This window comes from Macaca mulatta, chromosome 7, assembly GCF_049350105.2.
Source record: "Macaca mulatta isolate MMU2019108-1 chromosome 7, T2T-MMU8v2.0, whole genome shotgun sequence".
In the NCBI taxonomy this organism is placed as follows: Eukaryota; Metazoa; Chordata; class Mammalia; order Primates; family Cercopithecidae; genus Macaca; species Macaca mulatta.
Window position 1 is genome coordinate 29,637,127 of NC_133412.1, and position 25,258 is coordinate 29,662,384.

General features: G+C 39.5%; 1 protein-coding gene across 4 annotated transcripts in view; it reads right to left on the reverse strand.

Moving 5' to 3' along the window:
* Positions 1–25,258, reverse strand: part of MYO5A (myosin VA) — a 220,963-nt gene that overhangs the window by 30,039 nt on the left and 165,666 nt on the right. Inside the window, exons 25-32 of one of the 4 annotated variants that reach the window (XM_015142266.3) lie at positions 23,995–24,108; positions 17,626–17,769; positions 17,355–17,408; positions 15,026–15,253; positions 9,836–9,936; positions 6,519–6,599; positions 3,298–3,496; positions 197–271 (exon numbers count right to left, since the gene is read on the reverse strand). In XM_015142266.3, the coding sequence (XP_014997752.2) occupies positions 197–271; positions 3,298–3,496; positions 6,519–6,599; positions 9,836–9,936; positions 15,026–15,253; positions 17,355–17,408; positions 17,626–17,769; positions 23,995–24,108 (996 nt within the window). The remainder of the gene's footprint in view (positions 1–196; positions 272–3,297; positions 3,497–6,518; positions 6,600–9,835; positions 9,937–15,025; positions 15,254–17,354; positions 17,409–17,625; positions 17,770–23,994; positions 24,109–25,258) is intronic. The other 3 variants (XM_015142269.3, XM_028850935.2, XM_015142271.3) reach the window with 3 other exon arrangements.

The window sequence follows — 25,258 nt, forward strand, 5'->3', positions numbered from 1 at the left end:
AAACCAAACATGACAATGGACTCAGGACACTGATAGAGGTGACACCACTGGCTAAAAGACAGCTGTGGGGAGAAACAGGTTTCGTGAAAAATTTGAAGAGACTTCCTGGGAGGGGGCAGGCAGCGGTGTGCTCTTCAGTTACAGAGGGCTAGAAGTAGCGAGGAAGACAGTGGAAAAGCACTATGGTTTTACATACAATCATCCGCTTGTAAAGGGAAATCCGATATGATTGATACTTCTTAGGTTCATCTGCATATAATTCCTCAAAATACTGAAAAAACAGGCACAACGGATATTTGTTTTTGTCTGTGTCTTTGAGGGGAATGCTATCTTTCAGCAAAATCAATTTTAAAATATTTTAAAACACAAATAGTGAAACTATATATACTCGAAAGGCTCTGATTTGTCACCTTCCATTACCCTTTTATCTTTCTAGTATAGACTATTATAATTATACATGTACAGATGTTTCTTGTGTGATCAAAGGAAAGAGGCTGTGGCCAGGATGCCATCACTTAGCAGGCCCAGATAAGGCTGTCATTTCCCTCCTCTAATCTCCTGCCTTTTTACTCCCAGCCTCCCCCACGCATGATGCTCACAATTTGCTGCACCCTTTTTTTTTTTTTTTTTTTTTTTTGCTGCCAGCAGCAGTGGCAAGAATAGGGGAGGCAAATATAATAAAAGTGACAATAATAGCAATGTTAGCGCGTGAAGTTAGAGAGGCTGGTGGGAAGCTGTGCATCTTCCTTCGCTGAAAGACAGCATGGGGGAGGCCTGTGAAGCCTGTTCACTAGATGAGGTAGAAAAATCATTTTTGTGTTTTGTGTTGGTGGTAGGTAGGTGGGCAAGGTAGTTTCAAGAACACTAAGCCCAGGTCTCCTGCTGGGCTTTAATATCTTGCTCAAGTATTTCTTACAGAAATGCACAATTAAGATTAAGAAAACAATGATTTTGAAAAAGTGTATCATTTCCTGTACTTATGTTTGAATCCATCCTCCTGAATTAGTAGTCAGAATAATGGCAGGAGAAGCAGTTGACCTACAAAGGGTTTTCCCCAAACTCAAATTCATTAACTGGGCTCTCTTAGCTTAGAATATAGGGGCTCAGTCTATTTTTTGTATTAGCTATGAAAAATTGCCAAGAAAATTAATATTGCAAACAAGGTTGCAAGGGAAATGTCTGACCAACTTAGTGAAAAAAACCCTGGAAATCTGCCACCCAGAAGCATCTTTATTTCACGATTTCACCTTGTATTTTAAAACAACAATTTAAAGCACAGAATTTGTATGCCAATCAATCAACTCATTATATTTTTCAGTATATTCGGTAATACTTAGTCATCAAAGCATTGTTAGTATAATTTAAGCAACAATATACTTGAGTGTTGTAAAATGACACTTCAAAAATATTTTATGATTCAGAAAAATTTCCCCACAAATTAGTGAGATTTCAGTCACTTTGGAAAAAGCCCACACACCGCCCCTACCCTCCTCCCTCATTCCCTCCTCCCTCATTCCCTCCTCCCTCATTCCCACAGTGGAGCCTCATACAGACAGACAGACTGTGAAAAGAATAGCTTTGCGTTTTGCTTTTAATTCATATAAAAGATAGTTGAATAAATGATACTAGAAAACTATTTGTAATGTAAATTATCACTAATGGAGTAATGGAGGGATAATTCAGATTGTTAAATCTTCAGAGGAAATTCATACTATTTTATTATAGGTCATTAAAAATGTTAATTTAAAAAAGACGGCCGGGCTCGGTGGCTCAAGTCTGTAATCCCAGCACTTTGGGAGGCCGAGACGGGCAGATCACGAGGTCAGGAGATGGAGACCATCCTGGCGAACACGGTGAAACCCCGTCTCAACTAAAAAAAAAAAAAAGAAAACTAGCCGGGCGAGGTGGCTGGCGCCTGCAGTCCCAGCTACTCAGGAGGCTGAAGCAGGAGAATGGCGTAAACCCGGGAGGCGGAGCTTGCAGTGAGCCGAGATTGCGCCACTGCACTCCAGCCTGGGCGACAGAGGGAGACTCTGTCTCAAAAAAAAAAAAAAAAAAAAAAAGGCCTCGAGGCATGGTGACTCACGCCTGTAATCCCAGCACGTTGGGAGGCTGAGGCGGGTGGATCATTTGAGGACAGGCGTTCGAGACCAACCTGGCCAACATGGTGAAACTCTGTCTCTACTAAATATACAAAAAAAAAAAAAAAAAAAACTAGCTAGGCATGGTGGTTGCATGCCTGTAATCCCAGCTACTTGGGAGGCTGAGGCAGAAGAATCACTTGAACCTGGGAGGCAGAGCTTGCAGTGAGCTGAGATCACACCACTGCACTCCAGCAACCTAGGTGACAGAGTGAGACTTCATCTGAAAAAAAATAAAAAATAAAAAATAAAAAAATAAAAAAGACACAAATCACCATCAATCCTAAACAACTTTTCTCAAAATCAGGCTAGCACTACAATATAGACTTCATATAGAAATGTGAAATTATCACTTTTTAAGGATTTTTAATATAGTAAATATACTTGTCAAAAAACTGTAAATCTGTAATAAAAGTTATTAGGTGACTGAGAGATATATTTTAGAAAATATTTTTGACAAAAAAAAAAAAAAAAGGAACAAGGCAAAAAGAAAAAAGAAAAGAAAAAACTCAACTCCATGCCAGGGTTTAGAATCTGACAGAGAAAAAAACAATTTCCTCATTTGTTATACAAGTTTTGTTTAAAATAACAGAAAATATGTAAACCTGAATCCTAACACACACCTCCCTGGCGTGGGAGCTCCATCCAGCATCAACCAAAAACCGCTGTTGGTTTTGCCAACCGCCTTTCTCAACCTCAACTCTAACTGTACTTGTCTGCTAGAGATGGAGCCTGGCATGGCCTCAGTGGCTATTTGGGGACCAAAGGTAAAGAAGCCTGTCCCCAGTCGCAGTTGTGACAATCACATAATAAACCTCCTAGGATGGCAGAGGATCTGCAGCTGAAATGGAGGAAACAGATCACCTGAGCCTCAAGGCCATCAAAAACCCAGCCTGCACCCAGGTGGCTGTCTGCCTCCAGGGAAGGTCTAAGAGCACTCAGCCTTCTGTGATAAATAGAACTCGTGCACGTGCCTTTTTCCTTCCTACCAAAGTATTCGTATTTTCCTTACTCTGTCTCTGCTGGAGTAAAAAGGGTAACAAATACAGAGGGGTGAGTTTTTCCAGCAAGAAAAAAACCTGTGTTTGATAAAAAAGAAACTAGACTGTCGGGCAGGCCAGGTTAAGGAGCATGTGGACCCGGCAGCTCTCCTTACCAAGTTTTCGTTGGTCAGCCGGGTGATCTCGTGCTGCAGGCTGGCCTCGATGCGGGCCTCTGGGGGCAGCTGCAGGTTCTGGGCCAGCAGCTGCTGCTGTCGGTTGTTCTCCTCCTTCAGGCTCTGGATCTCCCCACGGAGGGCCTCGGCCTCATTCTCATGGCTCCTCTTCTGTGACTGGAGCTGGGATTCCAGGAGCCTGTGGAGAGGACACACAGGTCAGAAGGGGAGATGACACCCCAAGTCGCTGCCTAACAGGTGTAAGGCATCGTGTTCACTTGCAAGAGTAGGAAACGCAGATACTCTTTAGTATCTGTATGTCTTCTGGCTTGATTAAAGTCAAGAAACTTAAATAAGAAGCAGAAATAGAAATGGATGCTCTCACATTTGTGTCTTTCTGCATTATATAAAGTTCTCAGAGGCCCTAAGAATCAGCAGAGTTTTAGTTCTTTTGAAAGGTTCATAGGAGGCCGGGTGCGGTGGCTCATGCACTTTGGGAGGCTGAGGCGGGCGTATCACCTGAGATGACGAGTTTGAGACTGGCCAACACAGTGAAACCCCGTCTCTACTAAAAATAGAAAAAATTAGTCAGGTGTGTTGGTGCATGCCTGTAATCCCAGCTACTCAGGAGGCTGAGGCAGGAGAATTGGTTGAATCCAGGAGGCAGAGGTTGCAGCAAGCTGAGATCGTACCATTGCACTCCAGCCTGGGCAACAAGAGCAAAACTTCATCTCAAAAAAAAAAAAAAGGGGGGGGGTCATAGGAAATGAGGATGTGAAAAAAAAAAATCAGTTGAAAAAAACAGCTTTAATTTGCCTTCCATTTGCATTTATAAATTAGCAAAGACAGTACACCTTTGCCACAAAACAACTCTGCACTATAAAGGGCAACATTACAAACTTCCAATCTAACTAAATGTGCCTTCAGAACTACAGAGTTACTAATTCCAGGCAGAGGGTGGGACCAGTTTCCCATTTTTATATTCTACTCCTATTCTGAAAGACAGAAAGGCTGAAACACCACTCCAGCCTTATCTATACAGATTTACCCAAATTCATACAAATAGTTCTGAAATTTCCTACACATATTTTAGATCTGTCATCTTCTCTCTCACCATAAACGTACATATCAGAAACAGAATCCTAACAAGATGTGGTTTTAGAACACAAATATTAATAGGACCAACAAACTGGTTATTGCTTCTTCAAGCAAACATACAGCCAGCTGTGCCCACAGAGCAGACCAGGCATTGGCAGTGAGAACACCAGAGTCAGAGCATCCTCCCTTTGCCACGCACCCCTGCTTCTACAGTCACTCTTTTCCAAATGCAAAGTTATGGTTAAGAACTAACTAATATGAAGAAAGAAAAGACATTCTTTTATTCCAGTCCCTTGGTTGCCAACTGCTGAGTAAAACTGATGCTATTGCAAGCAAACTGTTAACAGTGGACTAAAAATATTTTAGTGATTAAAAAATTTTAAAAAGATCTGCAGCAATAACACGCCAAAGTTAATGACAAGAGTTAATGATGAGAACAAACAAAGCAGATAAGCAGAAGCCCCTTGAACAAACATTTGAGTATTTTAAAAATTTAATCACTAAAATGGAATTTTAATGAGAGTTCAAAGACAAATATCACTAGAGTAGATGAATGTCTGTGTTAGAAAGGTGCTGCTGTTTCAATTTTATTTTCTCTCCTCTGAACATATTTAACGTGTTGAATTTGGGTAATTATTCTGAGCTATAGCAATGCAGAAAACTCTCCTGATTTGCTGTTTCACAAATTTGAATTTCATAATAACCACACAGAGTGCCAAATCATGCATTTCATCTTGCTTTTAGACAGCATGATAATAATACATAAGAATGTAGGCTGGGTGCAGTACCTCACTCCTGTAATCCCAACACTTTGGGAGGCCAAGGCAGGATTGTTTGAGCCCAGGAGTTTGATACCAGCCTGGGCAACAAAGTGAGACCCTGTCTCTACAAAAAATCAAAAAATTAGCTGAGTGTGGTGGCACATGCCTGTGGTCTCAGTTACTCAGGAGGCTGAGGCAGGAGGATCGTTTGAGCCCAGGAGGTCAAGGCTGAATTAAGCCGTGATCATGCTACTGCACTCAAGCCTGGGTGACAGAACAAGACCCTGTGTCAAAAAAAGGAAAAGAAAAGAAAAAAAAAATGTAGCCATATTGCCATAGGCACATATATCCTGTAGATTTATCTATAGGATATGAGAAGCCACTGTCTAAGTAATAAATCTTAATCTCTTCCCCAATAGTTTGTGCCCTAACTGAAAAATTTTGTTTTTCTTTTAACTCTCGGAATAGAGAGATTCACAAATTTTAGTGTCTGAAGGGGAGTGTCTTATATTCACCATGAATCCATTTTAGCTTTAATAGTATCTTGTAGTGAAGGTTTTTTTTTTTTCTGAGACGGAGTCTTGCTCTGTCGCCCAGGCTGGAGTGCAGTGGCGAGATCTCAGCTCAATGCAAGCTCTGCCTCCTGGGTTCACGCCATTCTCCTGCCTCAGCCTCCGGAGTAGCTGGGACTACAGGCACCTGCCACCACGTCCAGCTAATTTTTTATATATTTTTTTAGTAGAGACGGGGTTTTACCGTGTTAGCCAGACGGTCTCGATCTCCTGACCTCGTGATCCACCCGCTTCAGCCCCCCAAAGTGCTGGGATTATAGGCGTGAGCCACCATGCCTGGCCAATGAAGGTTTTTAAAGGTGTTTGGACCGGGTGTGGTGGCTGATGCCTGTAATCCCAGTACTTTGAGAGGCTGAGGTGGGCGGATCACCTGAGGTCAGGAGTTCGAGACCAGCCTGGCCAACATGGTGAAACCCCATCTTTATTAAAAATACAAAAAATTAGTTAGGCATGTTGGTGCATGCCTGTGGTCCCAGCTACTCGGGAGGCTGAGGCAGGAGAATTAGTTGAACCCAGGAGGCAGAGGTTGCAGTAAGCTGGGATGGTACCACTGCACTCCAGCCCAGGCAACAGAGTGAGACTCCGTTTGAAGAAAAAAAAAAAAAAAGGTTTTTGGCTGAATGTTCTCAGTTTTACTGAAAAGCTTTGGACAAATAACACAATTACTAACACTAATTTACTCAAGAAGACAATCAATGCACAAGAAATACAGAGGTGAAAGTCAGGAGGCCACTGTTAGTAAGAAAAACAACACATTAATAACATTCCATTTTGAGGAGACAAATATAACCTGTTGGCTTGTTTTAACCCTTCATAAACCAGCCACAGCTCTCCATCCTCATTCAACTCACGGTAATCCAGAGCAGATGATCTTCCATGCAAAAGGAACAACAATGCAAAACACAAAAGGACAGAGGATGGTGATGAGGTGACGATGGTCAACAGCAGCACACAGTATTTCAACATTTTATAAGTGAATAAGACTGTTTTTATTCATTATGACAACTTTAAGACATTACCACAAAAATTATTTTTGGTTAATTTTTAAAAATGGTAACACGTAGCATCACATGTAAATGGGTAGAAATTAAAGCAAAATAATCAAGGATGTAGAGTTACTTTTCCTGTAAAATAAGAAACTACTGGAAGGTGAGAAAGAGGTTCTGTTTTTGATGTTTTATTCGGCTAGCAAAGTGATCTAATATATCACATATTATATTAGAGGTTATGACACATATAGAACGAAAATTTCAGCTACTGTCTTTGTGTGGCAAACTTCATAATATTTTTCAAAATGAATTTTTAAATCTTCTAGGTAGGAACGTTTTTAACTTAATAAAACATAATTTCCCACATTAAAAATATCAGTTTAAAAAATTCTTATAGCAGTAACATAAATCAGAACATGTCCAAGGTTCTCAGCTTTTATGACATGATTTTTAAAAGCTTTTTTGTGTCAAAAATTAATTGTAGACCTGGAAAAACTGCTATATTAGAGATGTATCACATCTTAAATTAAAAATATGTGTAATGTAAAAAAATATGTGTAATTATTAAAAATATGGTAATTAGTAATTATGATAATGTTAGTAATCACTTATTTTCTACTTAGAATATAAACATAATATTTTTTGAGTGTTTGCTCAGTGTCAGATGCTGTTCTACATTCTTTCACATGTACTATTTCATTTAGTTTCCCTAGTAACCCAACATAAATCATTTGCCACATTGCAAAGGAAGACACAGAGGCTTAGAAGTAAGATACCCATAGAGGTTACACAGATGGTAAGTAGTGGATCCCAGCACTGACTCTGGAGTCCAGGTTCTTACTCCTGCTATATTGTTGTTATGTTTACATAACCCAAATTCTAGGCATTGTCTTCTACTTTACATCTAGAAAGTTCATCTCTCTCTAAAGAATTCATCTATTTACATGGTTTCCATTGTATTATTATATTCTGATGACTTCAAAATTTATATCTCAGTACACACTGAGCTACAGATTTACATATTCTCCTGGCTACAGATTTACATATTCAACTGCCTAATATATTTCTTTCTCTGGATGTTTTCCCGGCTCCTTAAATCCAGTATGTATAAATCTACTGATCACCTTCACTGTGTATTTCCCCGCACTCCAGTCCCACCATCACAAAATGGTATCACCACATCTAACCAAGATAGCAGAAACCACGGAGTCGCCTTCAGGCTTCTCTATCCCTCGCCCACACATCCAATAAGCCAAACATTTTTCTGACCTCATCTTCTTATGTATCTTTCAAAACGTTCCATTTATGTCAATCCTAACTGGCACCCGCCAAGCCCAAGTCACCATAATCATTGGGTTACAGGCATACTCTCTGGTCTTTATACTTTCAATTTTGTTCTACTGCAATCTATTCTCTAACATAACAGCCAGGGCTAGCTTTCCAAAAATCAAATCTCATCACACCATTCTCCTACTTAACACCTTTCAGAGGATTCCATTATCTTTGGAATAAAGTCCAAACCCTCTCAGCTGTCTCCCCAGCAGCCTATAACCTCGGTGAGAGTAGGAACCGCATTTATCTTGCTTATTACTGTATTCCCAGTACGTGGCACAGGGCCTGGCATGAAGTAGGCACACTGGTGATTGAATAGCTAAGTGGATGGAAGAACAGTGTGAGACAATACAGCTCTTTCTATATTAACACATTCTTAGATATAACATATGTTTATAATTTACACTGATAAATTAAAATTTAAGTTTAACCAAATACTTTTATAAGCATTCTCCACCCTTGTCCATAAAAGAAGATAAGAAGTATAGTCATCCTTCAATATCCATTGGGTTCCAGGTCCTCCCTTGGATAGCAAGATCTACAGATGTTCAAGTCCCTTACATAAAATGGCATACTATTTGCATATAACCACGTACATCCTCCACATACTTTAAATCATCTCTAGATTACTTATAATACCTGAAAATTTATAATATGTAATCTCTAGATTACTTATAATACTCTGTAAATAGTTTTGTTTTAAGAAATAATGATAGGGCCGGGCACAGTGGCTCATGCCTGTAATCCTAGCACTTTGGGTGAAGCAGGTGGATCACCTGAGGTCTGGAGTTCGGGACCAGCCTGGCCAATGTGGCAAAACCCCATCTCTACTAAAAAAAAAAAAACAAAAATTACACAGGTGTGGTGGTGGGCACCTATAATCCTAGCTACTTGGGAGGCTGAGGCAGGAAAATCGCTTGAACCTGGTGGGGGCGGAGGTTGCGATGAGCTGAGATTGTGCCACTTCACTTCCAGCCTAGGCGAAAGAGGGAAACTCCATTTCAAAAGAAAAAAAAAAAAGAAAGAAAAGAAACAAGAAAAAAGTCTGTATATGTTCAGTACTTTTAAATGTAATTTAAAAAATTTTTTCCATTCTCCATTGGTTGACTCCACAGATATGGATCCAATGGATATTTAGGGCTGACTGCACCTTACTTTTTGTATGGCAATATTTTTCAGTTTATAAAGTATTTATGCTTACCAATCCTGAAACTATCCATCAAGAGACCTAGACCAATAGACTAAGGCTTTGCTGGAAAGGAGGGTGGTAGTAAGGCCAAGGGGAATTCCAGATATGAGCCTTCATTCTCCTATCCTAGAAGTCATGGTGCCCTTTTAGAGTTACATGGCCAACACCAAGTGATTCCAGATACCTCATCACTCCTCTTCACTCTAAGTTTCAACTATTGAAAACTGCAGTTGCCCCTACAAACCTTCACAAATAACCATCCTGAATAACAAATGATAGTGACTACCTAAGACAGTACAACCTGAGCAGGTGGTTTTCTTCACAAGGCAGCCCCTTAAAGCTAAGACATTAAATATTTTTAAAATCTTCCTTTGATTTAAAGCATATTTTCCCTGACACCTTTTGTCAATACTATTACCTTATATTATAAATGAAGATCTTAACTAGAAATACATTGGAAACTTTGGATTCCCTTTGAAGGCCAATTAATGTCTAATATAAAGGAATGTATACACACTTTTACTGTCCAAGAGGCTGGCTTGAAGGCTAAAGATCAATACAGTTAAACCAAAATGAATAAAAGAAGGACCAACTTACCTGTTTGTTTCTTTCAAACCAATGTATGCTTGTGCTATTTCACCTTTATCTTTCATTTTTTGTACATCTTCCAAAAGTATTGTGGAATCTGTCATTGTATTCTGAGGGGGGAAATAACACACTTACGCATTAAGATTCAACTCAAAAGCTGTGGACATATAACACATTTATTTGGTATAATTGGGGGGCAGGGGTTATGTGCTCCACCACACCTGTGACCCACCAAAGCATCAGCCCCAACCTCATGTAACTGCAGAGGGGAGTTTGGCCCAGGTAGTTAAGAGAAAGGTACCTTCAGTTTTTCTCCTGAGAAACACTAGCACTCTACTACAAAGGTGGGAAGATTCTAGAGTGCCACAGCCCTGTAAATAAAATCACTGATGGGCCATATATGTGTTTTACATTATGTGAAAAAATATATATATAATTTTTATAAAGTATATAATATAGTATATATACAGCATTAGAAAAATAACAAGGCACCAATTTAATGGAATGTACAAAGCCATTCTTTCTACTACTTTTTGACTAGTTACAATGAAGCAGATGCCCCAACAAAACAATGAAAGTTTGACATAAAGTTCACTTTTTCATTAAAAACTCAGAAAAAGAAGGTAGTATTCAGATTATATGCTTCAGCAAAATTAAGGTTTTCTTTCTCAACTTCAGTTCTTTTTTCCTCTAGTATAATATAACATAGTACTTAAGCTTTTGAAATAAACATCTGGCAGGTCAGAATTATTAATGATTTTATATAAAAATAACTTTTTTGCCAACATTTTAATTTTCTTTTTAATTTTCTCCTTTTAGTCAAATCTGTCTGACAACCAATGTAAGTTCAAAATCTTCTATTCAGCTACTCTATCTTTCCAGACAAGAGTAAGATATAAGAATCACTGCTGTGCAAACCACCATGGAACACGTATACCTATGTAACAAACCTGCATATTCAGTACATGTATCCCAGAACTTAAAGCAAAGAAAGAATCCCTGCTCTGTAGCCTCTAAAAAAATAATATACTTCAGAACCCAATGGCTTTGATTAAATGGAAACATTTCCACATAAAATTCAACTCAAAAGCTTTTGGACCATATATTTGTCTAAATAGTATACGTCTGATTCTTTAGTAAACATGATCTAAGTAAGCTCAGGCCTTGCAATGAAACAGACTTAATAAGATACACTTCAAATACCATGATCTTAAAGACAAGTTCCAAGATAACTTTAATGCCAACTAGAGACTTACAAATGCTTGTTTCTGAATTTCAATGTGCATTTTAAAAACCCTTCAAAAACAAATACCACTTTTCTCTTAATGTTATCCTTTTGTAAGTTTGTAAATGCTTCCTCTGAGAAGACCAACTATAATTTCACAAAATATACTAATACATAGTTTAGATTTTACTGAATTTTAAAAATCTTTCCCATTAATACCACATAATTTTTTTAGCTATATTTTATAAATATTTTAGTACCTGTTTTACAGAGAGCTTCTTTTTTCTCTTTCTCTGAAAGGAATAAAATCTTTCTGTTTTATAAAGGGCCATACTCAGATTTTTAAGACCCATAAGTAATAACTTTCAAAGACCTGATTGTTTACATCAAATAATGCTATCTGTGTGCTCTGATGTCTCAGGACTTACACGGTATGGTTTTGAACTTTTAGCAAATGAGGTAACTTGATCAAATTAGCTAATTCAAGACAAGAAAGCTTTCTTAGTATGCTTCTCTCCTGGGTAGTAAGTTCTTCCCTCATTCTGCCTACCTTAGCTAAAAAGTGGCACTTGGGGAATGGGTTCAGACTTGGTCTACAGCATTTAGGAAGTTCCTGACTCACTGCTCAAACTTTGTCTCTCTCAAGCCTGTGACCAGAAGTTCTAAAAGGGTTTTGCTATATAGGAAAATCACAGCAATATCTGTCACTCAGTATAAAGAGAAACAAGATATGGTAGAGAAATCTGACTTTGCAACCTCGTCACGAGCCACTTTTCATTCTAGCTGTGGACTCTACACTCAGGGAGATAAAAGTGGTAGCAAAGAACAGTGTGCTCAGCTCCTCAGGCTCCTCTTCACCCTTAGCCAACAAGCCTGCCACTGGTAGATATGAGAGCTCAAGAGAGCCTGTGCTTTGGAATGTACTCCAAGTTCAGGGCTTTCCTCCTCAGCCTCTGGATGGCCTACCAGAACTACGGCAATGAGTCATAGAGCTGCCTATAAATCAGAAGTCATGGAGTCCCCTCCATAATCCAGACTGGAGCCTACTACAACCACTGTTTCCCTACTGACTTCCCAAATCAGAAGGAGTCAAATTGGAAATTCACTTATAAATATCAAAATATCAAAATAGACTTGGTCAGAAAGCATCAATTGCTTTTATTGGGGGATATTTGTAAACTTTAGGATTAAATAGAAGTATTTACTAAAAAAACAAAAATGTATAATTACCTTGTCATCCTGAAAATCACAAGTCAGCAAGCACAAAAAACAGAGAAAACAATAAACCCTTAGTTTCATAAATAAATTTCATCAGAGTGCCTATCGTAACAGATAAAAGCTAATTTAAAAACAGCCATGAGTTGTTTCTCTAAAATTAACTCTGTAAATACAGTAACATTCCTGGAGCTATCATAAAACAGACACTAATATGTATTTATGTGTTGACAACTTCTATTTCCAGGAACAAAAGTTTGAAATTCTTTTAAAATTGTTTTGATTTTTCTGGTTATAAAATATCTTTGAGTATGGGAGAGAATGGCCCTCCTGTTAAGGTATGTGGGTGAAATTCTTATCATAGGTCTGTGGAGTTAAAGTTATGTGCCCCGTAGGAAGTCATTTGTCCAAGGGAAGATTCCTAGAATACTCTGGAGGTGGAGCCAATACACAAGACCTGCCTGGGCTGGATCATCCCCTAGCTCTCAGGGTGTTGCTCATCACTGCCCTGAAATGGAGTGGTGACATGATGGGTCTCTCAGACTAGAAACTGAGAGGGACAAATAGCCCCGGGGAGTCTGGAAGATCTTAATTAGTGTCATGGGCATTTCTCCTAGGAGGGGACATGAGTGCTGCCATATTTAGGCTGGGAGCTGAGCGAGCCGGTACGTCAGTTGGACAGGGTCAGCCCATTAGGGTCAGGAGAGCAGCTGTCACACGGGGTATGTGAGCTGGACAAGGGAGAATGTGTGATAGTAGAACTCCATGCTCTGTTAGCTGGATTGTTTTTACGCCCTTTGCTTCATTTCTCTTTTCCTTTCTCTTGATTTTTACTAAAGTTTCTTGTGAGATTACCGCATTGCAACCCCATAAATATATACAACTATTATTTGTCAATCAAAAAATTTTTTAGAAAGAATACTAATTTGTCTCAACAGAACTAGAGAAAGGAATCTTGATTTTGGACTCTGCTCAACCAAGACTGCTAGCCTTGTTTTCTGAGGCCCAGCCACAGTGGTAGCCAAGGGAACCAACTGAGACAGCCCGGGAGTGAGGTGCGACCTATATGGCCAAGTCAAAATGGGGTCTCTTCTCATTTCTGGCTTAAGGTGTTTGTGATTATTATTATTATTAGTTTTTGAGACGGAGTCTCGCTGTGTTGCCCAGGCTGGAGTGCAGTGGCGTGATCTCGGCTCGCTACAAGCTCTGCCTCCCGGGTTCACACCATTTTCCTGCTTCAACCTCCTGAGTAGCTGGGACTACAGGTGCCCACCTCCATGCCCGGCTCATTTTTTGTATTTTTAGTAGAGATGGGGTTTCACCATGTTAGCCAGGACAGTCTCGATCTCCTGACCTCGTGATCCACCCACTTCAGCATCCCAAAGTGCTGGGATTACAGGTGTGAGCCACCACATCTGGCCTGTGATTTGTTTTAAAGTAAGAAAGCCCATTTCTCTATATAATCCACTACTACTGGAATTTTATTTCCCCAAATTAGTCAAACATCTTGTTTTTAGAATTTGATATTTTTTGGACCAGTGTTGATCTCAGGTGTGAGTTGCCTTCATCAAGTCCAAACATACGTGCCAGGCACAGTATCTAAACTGTACGCAGAAATACCATTTCTAAGAGGAGTACTCTCAGATTTTCAGGCATCCAGCTCATTATATATCATGGATTTTTTTTTTTTTTTTTTTTTTTTTTTTTTGAGACGGAGTCTCGCTCTGTCGCTCAGGCTGGAGTGCAGCGGCCAGATCTCAGCTCACTGCAAGTTCCGCCTCCCGGGTTTAGACCATTCTCCTGCCTCAGCCTCCCAAGTAGCTGGGACTACAGGCGCCCACCACCTCGCCCGGCTAGTTTTTTGTATTTTTTAGTAGAGACGGGGTTTCACCGTGTTAGCCAGGATGGTCTCGATCTCCTGACCTCGTGATCTGCCCGTCTGGGCCTCCCAAAGTGCTGGGATTACAGGCTTGAGCCACCGCGCCCGGCCATGGATATTTTTTATATGACACACCACACAGCTGGGACTCTTGATTGCCTTGAGTCCTGTGATGCTCTGCTGCATGCACAAGGGCAGGGAGGCAGGCCAGGTTTTCAAGATGATCACTCAGATTCCCTCTGATGGCAAATGACCGAAAGGCCCATCTCTCATCAGCATATGGCAGCACTGGGTCTCAAATGAAGGCAGGGAAGGACTTCAAAGGGCCATCTATGTCCTCAGGGTGGGAGTCCTTTCTGTTGAATCCTGAAACAGCTCCTCCCACTGGGACAGCACCCCCTACTAAAGAGAACTGCCTGAAGTGAGCAGCAATCATCTCCATGTAACTTCACTCACTGATCTCACTTCTAACCGGTTCATCTATTATTTCTCCAACTAAACCAGCTATTTTCAACAAATGATTTTAAAGTTGTATTTAATGCCTTCCCGCAGTAAGAAAATTTAGAGAGTTTTGTATTTAATGAAATTTTATTTTAGATCAAAATTTATTGTGGCCAGATTACTACAAAAAGATTAATTTTAAAACTCAAGAGAGATGAAACTTTGATGATCATTTGGGATTCTCCTTGCTTTTTGCTCATTCCAATTTATGCTTACAATAGTTTTAAACAACACTGGGATTTTTTTTTTTAAATGATGAATCCTCAATTAGATTAAAAATGCTCTTAAGTGTTTGCTGCACTATAAACTGGAGGGAAATGATAAGAAGACATTGAGTCCAGTCCCCGAACACCCAGTTTAGTTGTGTGCTTGTGCTTACCTTGGGATGGATGGCCTCTTTCTGGCTCACCAGTTGAGACCTTAAGATGAGGACTTCTTCCTTGCGGACATCAAGCTCCTCACTCACAGAGGTCAGCTGCTCCATGAGGACACGGTAGGCAGGTGCACCTGGGGCGGTCACCTCTGGTGCACTTTTCTCACTGAGGGCCTTGCGCAACTCATTTAGCTCATTCTTCAGTTTTTTGTTTTCCGATTCTAGTTCTTGACGCTGTATGAAAAGACAAAGAAAAGTTCATTGCTGTCATCCTCAACTTTATATTGGATGCTCAAACTTCTCCCAAGCTGGTAGAAGAATTCTGCTGAAAAAGTTCATCAGAATTATCCTAGTGAATGGCTTCCTAGGTTCTGCCAGGAGCTCTGCTCTGCAAATTAAGGAAGTCTGACATCAAGTAGAATTGAGCAAGGTCAATGGAAGTTTGCTTCATCAACCCAAATTCCAGAGACAAATGTATTCTGGCCTGCCCAGGGTGTGTTCGCTGGCATGGAGAGATTGCTGAGTCCCAAGGGGCGAGTTTAGCCAGTGCTATGGAGCCCAGCTTTTGTTTGTAGACAAATATACGGGAAATCTGAAGGTCCAGCTGGCCAGGATATTTCCAATGAATGAATCAGATGGGTGGATCCCTGAAATCTTTAGTAGTCTCCTCTTATTTCCTTTATAAAGTAGAATGGAAAGACTATTGAAATGTTAGGCTTTAACTTCTAATTTAAAAAATTTACCATATCGTTCAAACTAGTAAAACTCCCTTTAGTGTCTAAATGACAATAAATAACGCATTTTTCAAACTTCTTTTCTGTGTGACATGCTTGCGACATTGTGGGTGGAGCCTTGGGAGGCAGGAGGCAAGGCTGAAGGCCTTCCTCCAGCCACCCAGAAGGATATGCACATCCTCATCCCCGCAATATTTCATGTCCTACCAGCCAGCCCCTGCCACCAGTTAGTGCCGCCCACTCCATGTTCAGTTCAAACAATGGCAATAGGAACCCAGAACAGAGTGACACTGACACTAGAACACAAGTGTCACAAGATGCTGGTTGGGAAACATAGATGTAGACACGCACTTAAAAGCACCATGGTGCCTCATTTAGCACAGGACGCATGGCCTGATGATACTGAAACACTTGTGTATAAACACTGCATATTTTAGTTTCTTCCCAGAGACAAAAGCTTAGGTTTGTAGCACCATATCAGTCCTTTCAATGTGTTATATTAAAACTATTTAGGCTGGGCACGGTGGCTCATGCCTGTAATCCCAGCACTTTAGGAGGTCGAAGCGGGCGGATCACAAGGTCAGGAGATCGAGACTGTCCTGGCTAACACGGTGAAACCCCGTCTCTACTAAAAATACAAAAATTAGCTGGGCGTGGTGGCGGGCGCCTGTAGTCCCAGCTACTCAGGAGGCTGAGGCAGGAGAATGGCGTGAATCCAGGAGTCAGAGCTTGCAGTGAGCCGAGATCGTGCCACTGCACTCCAGCCTGGGCAACAGAGCGAGACTCCATCTCAAAAGAAAAATAAAAAAACTATTTAAAGTCCTTCTTTTTTCTAGTTTAAGAATATATAACCTTTCTTTCATGAATTAATCTATTCTTTTATAAAAATGAATGCTCCCTCCCTTCCCCGTTCTCCCACCAACTGGTAATCAGATTCTTATTGCTTATTTCTGTAACAGAAGACACATAAATGTCATTACTTTGACGTGTAAACTACAAATGTTTCCCAAGTTTACTGTGTATCAGAATCACCCAGAGGTCTTGTTCAAACACAGATTGCTGGGGTCCACCCTCAGAGATTCTGATTTAATAAGTTTAGTAGTGTGAGGCCTGAAAATTTGCATTTCCAACAAGCTACCAGGTGACATTGATCCTGCTGGTCCAGGGACCATGTTTTGAGAGCCACTAATCTAATGCTTTGTGAATCGCGGCTTCATTCATACTACAGAGAATGTTTTTATTCATTCATTATTGTGTGGGGCAGGAGAAGATCTGGAGAGCAGATTCCTACTTCTATGTCTGGTCTGCCCCATCACACCCAGTTGGATTTTTATAGTGGCCGATGCTAGAGTCCACATCCTTTACTACCACAGCCTCGAATGGCAGCTACTTCTCCTGTTCCTATTTAGACTGAAGTATAGCTTATATGAAATGGAATTTATAAAAAGAAACAACAAGAAGTAATGCGGAATAAGGCTGAAGCTAGGACCTCTGGTGCAACCTCCAGCCCTTAAGGATGTTCTCTGAGAAAAAGAGAGGCTCTGAGTGGGCCTCTTGCCAAAACAAAATATTCAAAGTCTTGAGCAGAAACTCCCCATTACCTTGAGTGACTCATATTCCAGTTCTGCACCTCTAATTTGTGGTCTTTCTTCTTCCTAGGGAAAAGTTAAAGTAAAAGTTTCATATTTAATCGTCACATTTTTACTCTTAAAATATTTACTTGCTCTACAGAAAACGGGGAAGAGAGTTTAGCCCTCACTATTTTAACCAAGTGCTGCTTGGATAGGCTGGGCTGAGTCCCCACTAAGGAAAAGACTGCTGAAATGGACATAAAGCCCCGCCTCAGCTCTGCGGACGGGCTGTGCTGTGCACCTTGGCCTTGCTGCGGAGCACCTGCTCCTCCTTGCGGTCCAGCTCATCCTGCATCACCTGCTTCTCCTGCTCCAGCTCTGTGACCCGCTTTTGGAGCTTAAGGAACAATGACATGTCCAGAGGTACCTTCTTCTCACTTGGCTCCTAAACACCAGGAATCACAAGATGGTCAAGACAAGCCAGAAGACATACAAGTCAATGAGAAAATGACAAATAGCTCAATGGAAAAATAGGCAAACTTACAGAATAAGAAATACAAACATCTAGAGAATATATTTAAAAAATGCTCAACCTAGCTAACAATGAGAGAAATGCAAATTAAACAACACTGAACTGCTACTTCTCCCCTATCAGACTGGCAAAGACTAAAAAGATTCATGATGCTCTGTGTTAGCCACAGTGTTTCATATGATATTGGTGGAAGTAAAGGTAGGCCTTTGAAAAGGGCGATTTTGCTGAACTTACTAAAATTTAAATGTGCATACCTTTAACCTAGCAAATCTACATTTAGGAATTAATCCTACAGAAATACACAAGTATATAAAAATATATGGAAAAAGATGTTCATTGCAGCTTTTTTTTTTTTGTAATTGCAAAAAACTGGCAAGAATCTGAATGTCAGTCAATAGGACAGTTGCTTAAATAAATTACGGTATAGCCAAACTGTGAAATATTTTTTAGCTGTTAAAAAGAATGAAGTAGGCCAGGCGCGGTGGCTCATGCCTGTAACCCCAGCACTTTGGGAGGCCGAGGCGGGTAGATCACAAGGTCAGGAGCTCAAGACCAGCCTGACTGCAACATGGTGAAACTCCATCTCTACTAAAAACACAAAAATTAGCCAGGTGTGGTGGCATGCGTTAGTAATCCCAGCTACTCATGAGGCAGAGGCAGGAGAATCGCTTGAACCCAGGAGGCGGAGGTTGCAGTGAGCTGAGATCGCACCACTGCACTCCAGCTGGGGCAGAAGAACGAGACTCCGTCTCAAAAAAAAAAAAAAAAAGAATGAAGTATATCAACATGAGCAGATAAATATGTCTTAAAGTATTACATGAACATACAAACTGCAGGACAGAAAATATACCTTGTTTTTGTTAATAAAACACAAACGTATGTGACTTTTAAATGTATACCTAGCACATGCATATAAAAATTTGGAAGGCCATCAATGGTTATCTCAGAGGACGGAATGTACTATGGGAAAGTTTCATTTCTTTACATTGTACATTCCTATATTTAAATTGTTTACAATGGGCAGGTTCTACATTTGCAATCAGGAAGAATGATTTTTGAAAATATGAAATGCCAGCATAAATATATTGAGATCACACAGAGAAAACTGAAATCTGAAAAACCAAAACATATACAGTCAGCCCTCCATATCCTTGGGTTCTGTATCTGTGGGTTCCACATCCTCTCAGATTCAACCAACTGTGGATCAAAAATATTCCCAAAAAAACCTCCCAAACAATAAAAATAAAAATGATTATCACATTTTTACTGTTAGATTATTTACTGCCTCTTCAGAAAACAGTGAAAAGAGTTTAGCCCTCACTACTTTAACAAAACGCTGCTTGGTTAGGCTGGGCTATGTCCCCGCTAAGAAGAGACTCCTAAAATCGACATAAAGCCCAGCCTTGGCTCTGCAGATAGGCCTGCACTGCGCACCTTGGCTTTTTATTACAAATAAACAACAATACAGTATCATAACTGTTATACTGCATTGTTTACATAGCATTTATATTGTCTTAGGTACTACAATATACTGTATTTGTCTTAGGTATTAAATAATGTTTTATTTAACTATATATTTTCTTAGGTATTAAATAATGCTATAGTTACATAGCTTGTCTTAGGTATTATAAGTAACGTAGAGATGACTTAAAGAATATGGAAGGATGTGCATAGGTTATATGTAAATACTACTGCATTTTATATAAGAGACTTGAGCATCCTTAGATTTTGGTATTCATGAAAGTCCTGGAGCCAATCCCCTGCGGAAACCAAGGGATGACTGTATAGTTCTTAATAAACTGAAGAATAACCTAATAACATTTTAAAAGTGTGTCAACTGGTTCCAAAACAGAATCACAGTGAGACCTACTAGGATAAATAAAGGTACACTAATTAAAGCTTAAAAATAATGCAAACAACTAACCATCATCATGGAAGTTGTGGGTGCCATAATTGTTTTGGCAACATGTTTACTTAAGGTTTTAATTTTTAATGAGGTAAGAGGAGAAATAATTGTACTATTAGAATTAATGTAGTAGAAGATAAAGAGTCCCTTTGTTAGACAGAAGTGAGGATGGAGGAGCAAGAGAATGACAGCAATCATCTATTTAACTAAATGGTCAATGTATAATTATTAAATGATTGGCAAATCTACCCAATTGTTTAAAAAGAGAATATTTACTTTTGCTTTTCTGATATGAGAGCAGAATAAGCTTTTATAGAAAATCTAGGAAATAAGAAAAGTTCAAAGAAGAAAAACACACCATAATCCTATCTCCACAGAAAAACTATAATTTTTTCTTAGTCTTTTTCTCTATGCATCTATAGATTTAAAGAATTAGAATAATATTGTCATTATAATTTTATATGATCTTTTAAACTTGGCATTGCATTGTTTCCCAAATTTATGATATTTAAATATACAGTCAGGTGTGTCACCATTTGCTTAGCTATTATTTTACTGATGGGTGTTGAAGTTGTTTCTAATTTTTTGCTATTGGAATATTACTAAAATAAACACTCCAGTATACAAATATCTAAACATTAACTTCTTAAAAGTCCATCAAATTGGCCAATTTACACTTCTATCAGCAACCACCACCTTGAACAGTAGTGACTGTTATAATTAAAAAAAAAAACATTTAGCTCAGTTAATAGACCAAAAGTGGAACTTTGTTGTTGATTTAATTTGCATTTCTTTGACTTTTTTTTTTTTCTTGGACGGAGTTTTGCTCTTGTTGCCCAGGCTGGCATGCCGTGGTGCAATCTCGGCTCACTGCAACCTCCACCTCCTGGGTTCAAGCAATTCTCCTGCCTCAGTCTCCTGAGTAGCTGGGATTACAGGCGCCTGCCACCACACTTGGTTAATTTTTTGTATTTTTAGTAGAAACAGGGTTTCGCCATGTTGGCTAGGCTCGTCTCGAACTCCTGACCTCAGGTGATCCACTGGCCTGGGTCTCCCAAAGTGCTGGGATTACAGGCAGGAGCCACTGCGCCTGGCCTTCTTTGACTTTTGAAGAGACGGAATAATTTTTATTTTCAGGAATTGTATATTCATTAGCTACCTTTGGTCTTTTGTGAATTCAGAGTAGTGTTAAGTGTTATTCCAGTTCTAAAAACAACCCAAGAAGAATCAACTGAACAAAGAAGTAGGCATTTACAGGCTGTCAAAGTCATTTGTCCACAAATTAATTACACCTGAACTTTTTCTTTCTGCCTACTTTGTAATACTCAACAATTAGAAAAAGTTTAGGTACATAATCTTTATAATAAAGTCTGTCCTGACTTAGCAGAACAGATATAACATCTTGCCACAACATGAAATCACTATAGAATTTCATTTGTATAAAAATTCTTTTCTATATGTCCCCCATAAAAATTAAGCATAAAATACTTATATTGACGCTTATTTACAATTTAAACATTCCATATTACATATTTTAATGTTTGTTCATTATGAATGATGTACATGTCCCCGAAATTTTAAATTATTTCATCTTTTCTTACACTGTCATAGAGCCTTTCGTTCCAGAAATGAATGTAGTATTTCATTCATTATAACTAAAATATCATTTGGAAATCATTCCTTTGAGCCTTGAATGAGCACTTTTTGTTTAAAAGGAAGCCTCTTATTAAAATGGGATGGTGTTTTGACAACTAGAAGTAGCAAAAAAAAAAATGAAAAGAAAAAAATGTGATGGGGTAACTCTTCAGACATCGGTTAATACTACATAAACAACTAGTTGATTGCTGGACAAGAGCAAAATTCTGTGGATAAGAGTATTAAAATAGAAGATAGAAGATCACAAAAGATTACATGTGAAAAATGCAAAATGACTTAAGGCATAAATATTGGTAATTATTTAAGGGTGCTCCCGATGGTGCCCATTCTGAGCCCTGATGACACGTCTAACTAAAGAGATGTCCGCGCTATACCCCATGAACAAGAAGGAAGATTGGGCCATCTGTCACAGAGAAGTTTCTGAGGTTTTGTTTCGCTTTCTTGCCTTAGTAAGGACTTTGTCACCCAGGGCTTTTCTAAGACAGCGAAGCTCTTTAACTGACCTAAAAAATAACACTAGTCTCTCATCTGAGGAAAATCGAAATAACTGAATGTAGTCACAAAATTACCACCATTACAGGCCTGGCAGTCATTCTGAAATAACTCCTAATGATAGCTGAGAAAGTTCTGGTGACCCTTCCCCAGATGTGAAAGGTGTGAGAAAGCTTGAGAGCAGAAGCAGAACAGGGATCATCAGTCAACGGCTCCTAGAAGAGGTGCACACCAAGCAGGAGGAGCACTGGTTCCAAAGCAACATCAACCCAGCCCGTGAAGATCTGCAAGTGCGGGAAGGCTGCAAAACAAGTGGGGCCGGCAGGGGAATTCTCCAGAGAGCTACAGACTGGTTTCCAGCAAGCACACCTTTTTTATTATGGTTTCCCCCTACCAGCAGGAGCTGCTAAAGTGGTACTACACTGGACTGGGCAGTTTGTAAATGTACTTCCCTCCGACTATTGCAAGTGAGTACTCCCACTGAGATCAACAGGATGCAATCCTAAAACCTTCCTATCTATCGAAGGCTCAGAAGTCCTAATTTTGAAGTCTTCAAAGTCTAACTTTGTGGTATGATGGCACCAATGATTCTTCTCAACATACAAGTCTTTCCTCCCAACAAGAGATGGAATCTATCCTCTTTGCCTTGAATCTGGGCTGGCCTTGTGATTTTCTTTGACCAGAATGTGGCAGAACTAACACTGGGCCAGTTCTGGGCCTAGCTCTAAGAGGCCTGGTATCTTTTAGTCTCTCACTCTTAGAACCCACCTACCTGCTGCTGAAGAGAGGCTACATGGAGAGGCCCAGGGAAGAGAAGCAAGCACTCTACAGAATGCAGCTACATGAGGCACTCTGACCACCACCACATGGAGCAGAAGAACTCCTCAGTCAAATCCCACAGAATTATGAGTAATAATAAACAATTGGAGATCAATTATTACATAGCAATAGATAACTGGAAAAACCTCTATCCTGCTATATACTGGCCATACTGTTATATCCATGGGCCCAGCCCATGGATATATAGAAAAGGGATTTGGAGACTTGCAGTGTAGAATCCCTGGATGGAAGTCAGTAGAATACAATGGCTTAAGAACATGAATTCTAAAGAGACAAGCCTCAGTTAGTATGCTGGATCTACCATTGATAAGCTGTGAACTTGGACAAATTCCTTAGCCTTCTTGTATGTATGATTCCAATGATATGACATTCCAACTATATAACATTTTTCTTCAAAACAGAATGAGATGGCAGAAACTTCATTCTTAAGTAGAACTAAGACAAGAAAGGAAAGAATCACTCAATTTCTCTAGCTATTCTGCCAGAAGCAGTCTATTTCTGATTTGGTCATTTTCAAAGAATATAATATAAAAATAGTACGGTTGTGTCTGAATTATCCATTATTGAAACTATATCATATTTAAAAAGATCTTAGAATTGGTCGGGAATAATCTAACTAGAAGTCACTATACTTTTGGAGTTACAGTAATACATCATTTTGGTTTCATACAACATAACACAAAACATTAAAGCAGATTTCTAAACTATTTTCCATGCATTTTGTAGAAGAAAGTTACATTGGTAAAAACTGGCAAAAAACAGAGGCAGCAGTTTTGCTAAACTCTGGGGAGCCAGTGTTTATGATATTCAAGGACAAAGGGCTTACTTGAAAAATAATTTACCTCTGTCTACAGCGGTGGTCTATAGATATAAAGTAAATAATAAATAAATAAATAAATAAATAAATAAATAAAATAATTTACCTCAGTCTGAAATAAAATCCTGTATACATACCATGTTAGGGGTAAAAGAGAATTACAAAAATAAAATCTCACCATCAAAATTGCATTAAAAATTAAAATTAAAATTTGTATTGACAAAAAAATATGCAATAGGTATGTATGTACATAGCACTTAAGTGTACAAAAAGGTAAATAAGATAAGTTTGTATCTACAGGTCACTTATGAAGAATAAATGATTCAAACAAATACTACGTTTATGGCCAATTGGAGTCTGCTCTGCAATGGAAATGTTCCTTGTTAACAACAGCATGCTCACATCCTACTTTCAGTCTAAACTGTACCTCTGTCCTCGATGGAATGTCTTCCATTTCTGCAATTTCAGAGCTAAAGGTATATTCAGATTCGTTGCTGCTGTGGGTGGAGTCTGTCCTCTTGTGTCCAGGCTTAGGCACATGCTGCAAGGCAAATAACCCAGGTATAATTAACACAACATAATTAGTCTAGGCATAGTTAAGACGGCATCCACCTTGACTTGGTTCTTATCCCTACTGCCTGACTTGTATTGGTGCCCAAGTGATCTGTTCCATATTGTTTTGACCAAATAATTACAAAAAGGTCACCTCTTCAAAGAAAAAGGTACACTGGCATGACATGACAGGAACAGTTGCAAATCCAAATGCCCAAATAAAAATCACTTGTGATTATTAGTGGAGTACCCTTTGGGTGTTGAAAACTTTGAGCGGTCAGTCACACTGGGTGAAGCAGTGCTCAGTGAAGCACTGGGTAAAGCTTCCAAGCACTGACTTTAGTGCTGTAATCAAATAAAACTTATCAAAAACCTCATAAAATATATTGAAATGGCATGCACAGTCATTTTACTGCATGGTAATTAGGCAAAAATGGTTTAAAGGAAAGATGAAGGAGTTCACACAGGCAGCTCTAATTTCTGTCACTTTAATACGTGCAGTTAAATCTTTGGAGTGAGCAGTGGGCAGGATGGACAGTACAGGGGAGGTAAGAAAGCTGCTCTAGTAATCCTCCGAAGAGCCCTCGGTTATTACCTCAGGACATCCGGGTGGCATTTTTATGACATGTAATACCTAGGAAATTAGTGTTCAGAAAGCTCATGGGGAATAGAAAAGTTTAGCAATGACACATCCTTCCCTCCTGTAGGAGAAGGGGTTAGAGAATAACCTGAGGGAAGAAGGAATTAAAAGGCTGGGCTCTTAGCATGTCCCCAGCAGGAGAGATGGAAAGATCCAGTGGCCTTAAGCTTTCAATGTTACAGTCCTGAGGGCTTCAGAAAGGCCTCCGAGAGCTTTCTCATCTGTCCAGTTTTCTTTGTACCTTTCCCCAGCTGCTGGAAAAGAGCTGGAAGCCACAAAGAGCTTCTTTGTCTCTTCCCTTCCTACACCCAGGCTTATGGAGAGAAGATTCATCCAGAGACTTAAAAGTCTCCCAGGCCGGCCCAACCTGTATTGCAAAGCGAAGGGAAGATCCAAGAACACCAGCACCTCTGAAACAATCCAGAAGCTGGGGTGCACACTAAAGGGGATAATCATCACAGATGAAGTCCAAGGCACTCAAATTCACTGTCTGTTTACA